Here is a 12492-nt window from a genome sequence, read left to right as displayed (position 1 = left end):
AAATAAAGACGTTTAGATAACTTACATTGTTTGCTCAAATTGACCCTTTATATATACTACTAAGTAAGGTACAACAGAAACTATACTACACACATATATATCCTGGTATGTTCAGATGCACAGACAAAAATATTCCCACTGTGATCTGCTATGCTTTCCTGACTCACACCCCTGCCACATACCTGTCAAGTGTGCAAGCTTTTCAGCCACTTCCTCCTACAGACATAAAATCTTTCAGGAGGCTGTATTTTGAGTAGTAAGATCCATGCATTTTTGGAATTTGTAGTTTAAATTTTTTATAATATTGGCCTATATATTAAGCCATATTCCTGATGTATTCCATAAATAGTAATACACTGAATCACATAAATAATAAAAATAAAATTTTCACGATAGTACAGTGATCACCTGCAAAGATAATACCCAAAGTTTTGACATTATCATAGTTTTTCATTTTCACTTTTTTATTGATATACATATATCTCTACTACATATCTATGTTTCCATCCATCTATGTACCTAAGAGCATCTCTTGAATCTTTATCATTAGGATTTCTCAACCGTGGCACTATGGTCATTATTGGCCAAATATTGTTATGGGCTGGATATTGGATATAATTTGATATTTAGCAGCTTACCCGACCTCTACCACTGAAAATCAGTGGTACCTCAACTCCCTGTGTGACATCACAATATCTATAGAGATTGGAAAATATTCTCTGGGGAGTAAAATTGCTCAAGTTGAGAACCACTCATCAATTCTCACATCTCTTTCTCTCTATTTATGTATATTTTAATGTTTGCAAGATGGACTTATTTCAAAATATCCTAAATTTCAAATGTTGGGTGTATTTCATTTATAATACCGTGCATACTAAAACATCTTCAAGAGATAATATATAAAATCTATTGACTGTGATGCTATCTCTATCTATCCAGGATAGGTTTTCCAATGAGACTGGATGAAAAAACTCAATCTAACAGTGCTGGACGAGTTCATCCTCCTGGGGATCACAGACCGCCCTGAGCTGCAGGCCCCCTTATTTGGGCTCTTCCTCACCATCTATGCAATCTCAGTGCTGGGCAACTTGGGCCTGATCATCCTCACCAAGGTGGACCCCAGGCTCCAGACTCCCATGTACTTCTTCCTCAGACACCTGGCTCTCACTGACCTCGGTTATTCAACAGCTGTGGCACCCAAAATGTTGGTAAATTTTCTAGCTAATCATCACACAATTCCCTATAACTGGTGTGCTGCACAGTTAGCTTTCCTCAATATGTTCATCATTAATGAACTATTCATTCTGTCGGCAATGGCCTATGATCGCTACGTGGCCATCTGTAACCCTCTGCTCTACATGGTCATCATGTCACAAAGAGTATGCTGGGTGCTTGTAGTGGTCCCCCACCTCTTTAGCACATTCGATTCTCTTCTAGTCACTGTAAAGATTTTTATTTCATCCTTCTGTGGCTATAATGTCATTAATCACTTCTACTGTGACAGTCTCCCCTTGTTAACTTTGCTGTGCTCAAGCACACGGGAAATTGAGTTGATAATACTGATCATTTCAGCATTTAACTTGGTTTCATCTCTTCTGATAGTCCTCGTGTCCTACACACTGATCCTTTTGGCTGTCCTCAGGATGCACTCCGCAGAGGGCAGGCACAAGGCCTTCTCCACCTGTGGGTCCCACCTGATGGTGGTAGTGATATTTTACGCGACTCTGTCCTTCATGTACGTGCAGCCCAAATCCAGTCATTCCTTTGACACTGATAAAATGGCCTCTGTATTTTACACCTTGATAATACCTATGCTGAACCCCATGATCTACAGCTTTAGGAACAAAGAGGTAAAAGGGGCTGTGCGTAGGATATGGAAAAATCTGTGCAAAATCCCCATATAAATAGAAATTAGGTTATAGACTGCTGTTTTTTATATATGATAAGCTTTTAGGAAGCATGAAAGTGTAAAATGCTTGGTAACTACAATTATCATGGTGAGCATTTACTTATGTATATAACTGTCAATAATCACTGTTGTACATCTGAAAGCAATACTATATATCAACTGTATTTCAATAAATTAAAAAAAAACAGTATAGAAGACTAGAAACATTTTTGTTTGTTTGCTTTCAACTTTTAGATGTTCAGGTAATGACCATCCTTCTGATATGGACTTTGATTTGTCCTTAAGTTTCAAGGAAAGAGACTGATGTCCAGAGCACTATTCTCACACTGCAATATATTACCTTTAAAATTTCAGAGAGTCCTTGTTAAAGAATATCCCAGTAGATAATTTCTTCCTGTGTCTTTTAATAAAATACTTTTTGTGTCTTACATATCTTTAAAATCCATCATACTGGCATTCTGACACATAGAAGATGGACATTAATGTCCTTGTGCTGAGTATTTATAAAGCAGTGAATAATACACCAAAATATCTGTCTTAAGAACACTTTAACTCTACCTTCCTTGTGGTGGGCAGCATCTCAGATTTCTGTTACATTATGATATGTGAACATGTATATTGTCCCGACCCGCAGGACTATCAACGGGGGTCGACGACCTGGAGGAGAGAATGAAGGGGCAAGAGATACAAAGAACGGACAGCAAGACAGGATGTCTGATCAAGCTGACAAATTTTATTTTTTCTCAGGCTCAATTTATATAGGTTGTGACGAAAATATATGTAAAGAGGTGATTGGTCTTCAGTTTGGTGCCAGTGGGAACGTGTAGAGAGGTGATTGTGCTTCAGGTGGTGCCGGGGGGAACGGAGGACCCGCAAGAGAAGCAGGAAGTTCGCCATCTTGTGGGTGGGGGCCCTTGGGGGGGAGGTTTAAGGGCGGGGTTTTCCCCTGGGGCAGCGAGTGTTCTTGAGAAGCAGGATGTTGGCAGGGTTAGAAGGCCAGTGGAAAGAACAGAGGAGGAAACGTTACTTAGCAATCTGACTGCAAGATCTGTATTGATTTGGCTAGGAGAGCAGCTTTGCCTTACTGCAGAAATGATTGCTGTTGTCTTAAGACTTACATAACTAGTATTGCTTAAAAGTCCATAGGCTCGCTCCCAACAGTATATATGCTTGGGGCAGCTGAAATACAAGTGTTATTATTTTTATATGGCATAACTGTGTACATTAGATACTCAAACTTTTTGATATAAAATAAATAATAAGGGAATAATATCCAAATAGATGAAGAACTCAGACAACTCAACACCAGAAACTAAAACAAAAATGGACAATCCAATTAAAAACTAAGGGGGCAAAGGACCAGTAAGTTTTTTCAGAAACATACAGATGACCAACAGGCACATGGAAAGATGTTCAACATGTCTTGTCATCAGAGAAATGCAAATGAAAACCACAGTGAGATATACCACCTCACAATAGTCAGAATGGCTATTAACAAAACACAAGAAAAAGACAAATGTTGGCAAGGATGTGGAGAAAAAGGGATCCTTGTGCACTGCTGGTGGATAAGTATATTGGGGGAGCCACTTGGAAAACAGTATGGAGGTTCTTCAGGAAATTAAAAATAGAAATACTACATGACCAAATAATTCTACCTCTGGGTATTTCTCAATGAAAACAAAAACAGAAATTCAAAATGACATATGCACTCCTCTGTTTCTTGAAGCATTATTTACAATAGCTAAGATATGGAAATAGCCTGAGTGTCCATCGGGAGGTAAATGGAAACGGTGGTTTGGTCTACATAGGGTGGAATATTACTCAGCTATAAAAAAGATGATATCTTGTCATTTGTGACAAAAATGGGTGGTTATAAAGGATATGCTACATGTGATAAATCATGCAGAAAGATTAATACCATGTGGTCTCACTTACATGTGGAATCTAAAAAACTAAGCAAATGAACAAACAAAACAAATAAGCAAAAGTAGACGTATAAATACAGAGAACAAACTGGTGGTTCACAGCGGGGCAGTGGTTGAGGGAATGGGTGAAATTGATGAAGGGGATAAAGAAGTACCAACTTCCAGTTATAAAATAAATAAGTCACTGGTATGAACAGTACTGAATTGGGAATCTAGTCAATAATATTGTAAGTACTTAGTATGTTGACAGATGGTAACTGTAATTATACTGGTGAGAATTTCATAATATATATTTGTCAAATCGCAATATTGTACACCTGTAACTAAAGCAGCATTTTTGTCAACTATACTTCAAGGATTTTTTAAAAGAACCTTCAAGCTCAAACATTACAAATCATAAGTAAATTTTTCAAGGTTAATAGATAAACAGTCAGCATATAACAAAATTATTTTGCTATAACTAGCAAAAACAGGTAAAAATGAAACTTTAACTCCCAGTTACAGTAGAAAATGTAAAATACACAGAAAAATCTAATAAACGATTTGCATGATTTTATTGCTAGAAACTGCAAAAAACTATTGGGTTATTAAAAACATATGCATGTAGCAATATATCATGTCCATTGATTCCAAGATATAAATATTGTGATGAGGTCAGTTTTCCCAAATTTTCCAATAGATTTTTTGCAATAACAATCAACATTCCAATTGTCTTTTTTTAAACTCAAATAGTTATCAAAATTTATGATGTAGATTGCAAAGGATCTTCAATAACAAGGGTATATCTTAGAATAAAGATAAAGGACTTCCAGAAATATATATATCAATTCCTTTAATAAAGTAGATTATTTAAAAAATTACGTCATCATGCATGTAAGGAGAGATACCTGAAAATAAATATAAAGTCCAAAAACAGAATCACACATCTAGCTTTGCTTTAAATCAAAACTCTCCTGCCATGTAGTGAGAAAAGGAGAGCTTTTCCCAAGTAAACCTAGTTAATCGAGGTCTCCTATGTAAAACACGTACCTTAGGCATTGAGCTACATCATGTAATCAATTAATTGAGATGTATTATGAATATAAATGTGAAAGTTAAAACCACAACTTTTCTAGAAGAAAAGTGAAATAATCATGACTTGGGATAAGCCAAGTTTTCTTAAAGAGGGTCACAAAATAACAAACATTAAATGATGTTTAATAGCACTAAATCAAAAAATAAACATTTGCATTTATCAAATATAAGTGAGTTGTTACCACTAGGGGAATCTAAATGGGACACAGGAACTCTCTGGACTCTGTTTTTGCAACTTTTTGCAATTCTATAATTTTTTCAAAATAAAAGTTAAAAACATCAAACCTAAGACTGCCTGGAACATCATAGGTTAGGAAGTGGTAGAATAGAAACATTAAGTAGACAGATACTATGAAACATGGTGGTGATGTATATGTTCATTTTCTTGAGTATTTTGATGATTTTTCAGATACACACATTTCAAAACTTACCAGATTTTACACACAGTTTATTATTATCAATGATTCCTATATGAAGTTTTTCTATGTAATTACTAAACATGCCAAGAATTCAAACCAGAACCTGGGGAATGAGTCAATAATAGAAGCACACATTTCACAATATTATCCCATTAACAAGAAAGAACATAACACAAGTCCTGTAATTTTTTGCAGATCTAAGAACTTCATCCATTGGTGGCCGGAGGAGGATATTGGTGCAACCAATCTGAAATAGTGAACAAAATTAAATGCATTATATTTTCTTTTTCTAAAAGGTCTGTCTACTGTATGTGCTTGTGTGTGGGTATATGTGTAGGTGGATCTATATGTACATCAACATACATGTACACAGGGGCAGACGTGAAATGTACAACATGGATAATTTTGTTGACAACACTTTACCATTCAAGTCAAGACTTTCAGTGAACTCTAGGCTGTAGCAGTGTTAGTGATAACTGGAGGTATAAACAAACAAATAGCTACCAACAAAGAATAGATCCATGCAATTCGTTATATACTGTTCACTGTAAGGAAGAAAGAAGCAAAAGAAAAATCACAAGAACACCTCACAGACCATTAAATGACTTAAAATATGACCAGTCAATTTATAGCAGAATAACATAACCAAACATATGCACATAAGATATTACATTACAGCAGAATACGTTGGTCATGCAGGGCATTAAACACGCACAGGAGGCTGTGTGCCAAGGCAGATAAGAATACCTGGAGTGGGTATTAGACATGATGGAAAAACAAGAAAAATATAAATGCAATAAAGGCACATATAATGACAGAGAAGACCTAACGGATAATAATTCTGTGAGTTATGGATGAGCAACAGGAGTAATTAATTCCTTCCTTAGGGTCAAAGAGAAAAATAATCAAAAAAATTTAAGAAGAGAACACATTACGTACATAATACATTATTTAGTTCATTTGTATGTTCAAATAATGTAATAGAACAGTGTTAATAAAAGACTCCATTGTGTCACCCAATTGAGGGAAACCATGATAGAACTGGAGGAATACTGACAAGCTTGTTGCACATATATTAATCAAGTTCGTATATGATTATGTTAATAAAGATAGTCTAAAGAAAGAGAACCAACAAAAGATTTATATACATATTTTAGTTCTGGGAATAGTTATTTATATTTATATACATTTATTTGTACATGTATTTATATAAATATTTATGTACACATTTTGTAATTATATAATGTTTTATATTATTTTACATATATGTGCATGTGGCCTATATATAAGACAGAGAGAAAGGGTTATTTTAAGGAACAAACTCATTCAACTGTTGGGACTGGCAAGGCAACATCTGTGGGAAGGCTGGCACTGCAAGAGTGGATACTGCTGTTGGGACACAAAAGTGGAAAACTAAGATAAATTTCGATTATGTAGTCTGGAGCAAATTCCTTTTCTTTGGGAGAAATAAGTCTTTGTTCTAAGGTCTTCAACTGATTGGATGAGGCCCACCACATTCTGGAGGATAACTGTCTGTACTTGGAGTCTATTGATTTAAATGTGAACCATCTAAACATGTCTTCACGACATCTAGACTGAGTTTTGTCTAAACAACTGGACATCGTATTCTAGACAAGTGGATTCAAAAATTAAGTACCAAAATGGGAAGAAAACAAAGTGAATCAAGAACAAAACGTACAAATGTAATACTACACAAACAAAACATCTAGCTCACAGGTGAATACAAATTGTTCTAGATCATTAATAAACAGCCTCTCCTGAATTCTATGAAATTAATAAATGCTTCAGGGATAATCAGGAAATTGCTTGGCATCGCTTTAGGGAGAGTCTCAGAGGGGGAAAAGAACCCATAAATTGTTCTTCGTCTGCCACATTATGAAGCACGTGGGGAAACCAAGACAGAGGTTTCATCACAGGTAAGCAGAATACCTCATGTGGTGCTGTGTTATACCAGTGTCCAAACAGTTTTGGTGGCATTTGCAAGATAACACTTTTTATTCGATGCCAAAGCACAGCAAATATAAGGATTTATGATTCACCTCTGTGTTCATTCTATAGTTTATAATTCATGACAGAGTAGGCCTGTTCTCCTTTTCCTTGAGATTATTTGTTCAATATTTTCCGAAATTCTAATACTGCTTGAAATGTCAGTGCCATATTGCTTACGTGAATTCATGTCCCATGAATATGTCATCATATGAATGATGGAGGTCAAAACTGAGAGGTGACATAGCCTGACTAAACAGTCAGGAGTAAAAAATAAAAATCACGGCAGGTTTATGAAATAGTAGTCACTCAGTTTCTAGTTTGATGTCCTTGCAAATCCTAAGTCATTAGATTGGTATTGCTTCTTATTCCATCCCTTTAAGTAGAATTTTATAACAGCAGCCCAACATTTCAGAAACAAGAAGGAAAATACTTGGGTTCAGAGTAGGTATCAGAAACTCACAATCTTATAAACAATGTTTCATGTGAGATCAGTGTGGATTTACTATAAACATGCTTAAAATGATGTATTTTTCTATTTGCTTTCTTATTTCTCATTCATAGACTCCTGACACTGCTATTTTCCCTGTGTTCAGTTTCTTCCTTCCTTCTAAGGAAGCACTGATACTATATTTTTAAACCATTAATTCTTTTAATTTAGCCCACCCTCCTCATTCTATTTTGACATACATTTTAAAAATTAGCTACTTATTAGGGATATGTATACACATTTTTATTTCACTATACTTATATTTGTCTGTGTTATATGCTAGGTAACAATACAGAGGGGTTCTTTTTTGCCTTAATGTAAAGACAAAGTTAAATTAAAATCTCAGAATCTAAATACTTCTACATCCATCTGTCTATCTACCATCTGTCTATCTATTCATCTATCTACCACCTATACATTTCATCTTGCAGTTGTGTAATATTACTATATATATTCTTTATATATATATAAAACTTTAGAATTTTTCGTTTAATGTAGAGGATCCAGAGGGAATTTTTATGAAATATCATTTCAAAAAAAAAAAAAAAACAATTCAGGTGGCCCCACTTCTTCCCAATTTGCTGAATTTCCTCAAACTATTCTAGACTCCTCCAATATATACTTGGCGTGTTGCAAACAACAGAATATATGTCAGTTATAATGAAAATACACCTGGGCAGGAGGAAATATTTTAGTTTAAGGCAAATTTTTATTAAATATGTTATGTGAGGAAGAAATAAATTATCCAAAAGAAAAACACATTGATGGTCCAATTTTAGTTGTGGAGTTGGGATATGGTGGGGCAGGGTCTGGGGACAGTTACTTGGATAACATACAACTTGATCTCTTCATTATTGTAACCCTGACCAACAAATTGAGTAGCAAAAAAGCATTTGTAGGTACGCATATAAAAATTCATTTCAAACTACATACTCTATCCACTTAAAAAACAATACCCACTGTGTGAGGGATATTTGCAGGCACCACAAAACACTGAAACATTTAATTCTCATTTATCTTTCCCAGCAGCCCTGTAAAAAAAGGAAGGGTTGATTTTGCAGATATGGAAAGGGAGAGTAAGATGATACATCATTTGCTCATAGTACTCCTTTGTCTATTCCAGAATTGCAGGTATAGCAGTGACTCCATCTACATATGTATATTTCCTAGGATATTTCCCTGTGAATGACAAATAATCTCTACTATGATCTGTTTATCACCCAAATGTGTTGCTTCCGTTTGTATTACCTATGGTCATAAAGGACTATGTTTTACACTAAATGGTTTTAAATGTTTCCACAGATTATTGGAATTACTGTTTAAAATATTTTATTATGAAATTAATCGATATTATATTAAGTGATTGCAATTTGGTAAATTTAATTGTGTAATTGTCATTATATAAAAGACAAACAGAGGGTTTAATATTATCTATACGAACTAACAAAAGTTCTGCCACTTAAAAATTTGTTTCTTATATCTCTTTACTGTATGTGTCTATACTTATACCTGTATCATCTGTCTATCCTAATAAGTGTTTGCCACCTTGGCCCTATTGACATCTGAGGCTGGATACTTGTTGTGGGGGCTGCACTAATATAGTAGGACAATTAGCAGCATCACTGGGCGCTAACAACGATATTCCTAAAGTTCCCTCACTGCAATAGTGACAACCGAAAAGCCCCACAACATATCAGTGTTTCATGGGAGACAAATCTTCCCACTGGAAAACCACTGATCTATCCTGTCCCCAAATCTATCGCTTTCACGTTCTCCCCCAACCCTCTCTCTATAGGTACATATGTGAGTGTGAGTGTGTGTTTGATTGTTGTATAGATTTTACTGAAGGAGGTAGGTTTACTCTAAAGTACACTGAAATGGAAATTTAGAATTACCTTATTTATATTAGTTTTGTACAATAAAACCCTTCCAGATGACCCTAAAAGGAAGCTTTTTACTATGCCAATGTCTCTATCCAGAAAAGATTTTCCAGTAGACCTGGATGGAAAACCACAACCTAACAGTTATGAGTGAATTCATCCTCCTGGGGATCACAGACCGCACTGAGCTGCAGGCCCCCTTATTTGGGCTCTTCCTCACCATCTACATGATCTCAGTGCTGGGCAACTTGGGCCTGATCATCCTCACCAAAGTGGACTCCAGGCTCCAGACTCCCATGTACTTCTTCCTCAGACATCTGGCTCTCACTGACCTCGGTTATTCAACAGCTGTGGCACCCAAAATGTTGGTAAATTTTCTAGCTAATCAACACACAATCCCCTATAATTGGTGCACCACACAGCTAGCTTTCCTCAATATGTTCATCATTAATGAACTATTCATTTTGTCGGTGATGGCCTATGACCGCTATGTGGCCATCTGCAACCCTCTGCTCTACACGGTCATCATGTCACAAAGAGTATGCTGGATGCTCGTGGCAGTCCCCTTCATCTACAGCACATTTGTTTCTCTTCTAGTCACCATAAAGATTTTTATTTCATCCTTCTGTGGCTATGTCATTAATCACTTCTACTGTGACAGTCTCCCCTTGTTAACTTTGCTGTGCTCAAGCACACGTGAAGTTGAATTGATAATACTGATCTTTTCAGCATTTAACTTGGTTTCATCCCTTCTGATAGTCCTCGTGTCCTACACACTGATCCTTATGGCTGTCCTCAGGATGAACTCCGCAGAGGGCAGGCACAAGGCCTTCTCCACCTGTGGGTCCCACCTGATGGTGGTAGTGGTATTTTACGCGACTCTGTCCTTCATGTACGTGCAACCCAAATCCAGTCATTCCTTTGACACTGATAAAACGGCCTCTGTATTTTACACCTTGATAATACCTATGCTGAACCCCATGATCTACAGCTTTAGGAACAAAGAGGTAAAAGGGGCTGTGCGTAGGATATGGAAAAATCTGTGCAAAATCCCCATATAAATAGAAATTAGGTTATAGACTGCTGTTTTTTATATATGATAAGCTTTTAGGAAGCATGAAAGTGTAAAATGCTTGGTAACTACAATTATCATGGTGAGCATTTACTTATGTATATAACTGTCAATAATCACTGTTGTACATCTGAAAGCAGTACTATATATCAACTGTATTTCAATAAATTAAAAAAAAAACAGTATAGAAGACTAGAAACATTTTTGTTTGTTTGTTTTCAACTTTTAGATGTTCAGGTAATGACCATCCTTCTGATATGGACTTTGATTTGTCCTTAAGTTTCAAGGAAAGAGACTGATGTCCAGAGCACTATTCTCACACTGCAATATATTACCTTTAAAATTTCAGAGAGTCCTTGTTAAAGAATATCCCAGTAGATAATTTCTTCCTGTGTCTTTTAATAAAATACTTTTTGTGTCTTACATATCTTTAAAATCCATCATACTGGCATTCTGACACATAGAAGATGGACATTAATGTCCTTGTGCTGATTATTTATAAAGCAGTGAATAATACACCAAAATATCTGTCTTAAGAACACTTTAACTCTACCTTCCTTGTGGTGGGCAGCATCTCAGATTTCTGTTACATTATGATATGTGAACATGTATATTGTCCCGACCCGCAGGACTATCAACGGGGGTTGACGACCTGGAGGAGAGTATGAAGGGGCAAGAGACACAAAGAACGGACAGCAAGACAGGATGTCTGATCAAGCTGACAAATTTTATTTTTTCTCAGGCTCAATTTATATAGGTTGTGACGAAAATATATGTAAAGAGGTGATTGGTCTTCAGTTTGGTGCCAGTGGGAACGTGTAGAGAGGTGATTGGGCTTCAGGTGGCGCGGCGGGAACCGAGGACCCGCAAGAGAAGCAGGAAGTTCGCCATCTTGTGGGTGGGGTCCCTTGGGGGGGAGGTTTAAGGGCGGGGTTTTCCCCTGGGGCAGTGGGTGTTCTTGAGAAGCAGGATGTTGGCAGGGTTAGAAGGCCAGTGGAAAGAACAGAGGAGGAAACGTTGCTTAGCAATCTGACTGCAAGATCTGTATTGATTTGGCTAGGAGAGCAGCTTTGCCTTACTGCAGAAATGATTGCTGTTGTCTTAAGACTTACATAACTAGTATTGCTTAAAAGTCCATAGGCTCGCTCCCAACATCTTCCCCTTTCTTTATTAAAAATTAAGACGATTTTGGTTGAGCAGGCTTAGGGGCGGGGACAGGGGCCTGATCCTCAGTGGAAATCTGGTGCGTGAAGAGGACTCTTAGCCTTACAGGCTCTGCTGAAGAGAAAGAGTTTCTCTATTAAGCACAAGGTGTCTTTTTCCTGAGGAGAGAAGGATGCAGGACACAAACCTCTATGCAATCAGGTATGTCCCTCAAGGAACCCAGGGCAGGCGTTAGCCTTTCCTTTGCAGTGCTTTGCCTCGCATCCACCTTAGTACTCAACTGGCACTCAGAAACTCCTGGGAGGGTCGCGCTGGTGCTTACTTTCGCTGAGAAGAGATAGAGGAGGGTGATTGATCATCGTCATCACTCTCGCGAGCTAGTTTGTGATAGTGGACTCGAATAGGTTTGCCAACAAGGGTATCTATTTGTCTTTTTATTAGGCTCGTCAAATGTTTAAGAGCCCAAGGGCCAAAAGACAAGAGCAATATCAATCCTATGATGGGGCCTAGGAGAGAGGGCAAGAGAGTAGTAAGCCATGGGGAGGCTGAAAA

The 12492-nt window shown here is 36.9% G+C and overlaps 2 protein-coding genes across 2 annotated transcripts; both read left to right on the top strand.

The window, feature by feature from the left end:
* Window positions 1–950: 950 nt before the first annotated feature.
* Window positions 951–1904, top strand: LOC118908048 (olfactory receptor 8K3-like). The gene has a single exon (XM_057506568.1). It carries the CDS (start codon window positions 963–965, stop codon window positions 1902–1904), a length of 942 nt encoding a protein of 313 aa, XP_057362551.1. The 5' UTR covers window positions 951–962.
* Window positions 1905–9826: 7922 nt separating this feature from the next.
* Window positions 9827–10765, top strand: LOC130684825 (olfactory receptor 8K3-like). Its single transcript, XM_057507074.1, has one exon. The coding sequence runs from the start codon at window positions 9827–9829 to the stop codon at window positions 10763–10765; it is 939 nt and encodes a 312-aa protein (XP_057363057.1).
* The last annotated feature ends 1727 nt before the right edge of the window (window positions 10766–12492 follow it).

Source organism: Manis pentadactyla, chromosome 9 (genome assembly GCF_030020395.1).
Source record: "Manis pentadactyla isolate mManPen7 chromosome 9, mManPen7.hap1, whole genome shotgun sequence".
NCBI lineage: Eukaryota > Metazoa > Chordata > Mammalia > Pholidota > Manidae > Manis > Manis pentadactyla.
Note: the sequence above shows the minus strand (reverse complement) of the source record. Positions and strands in the feature narration are given on the sequence as shown.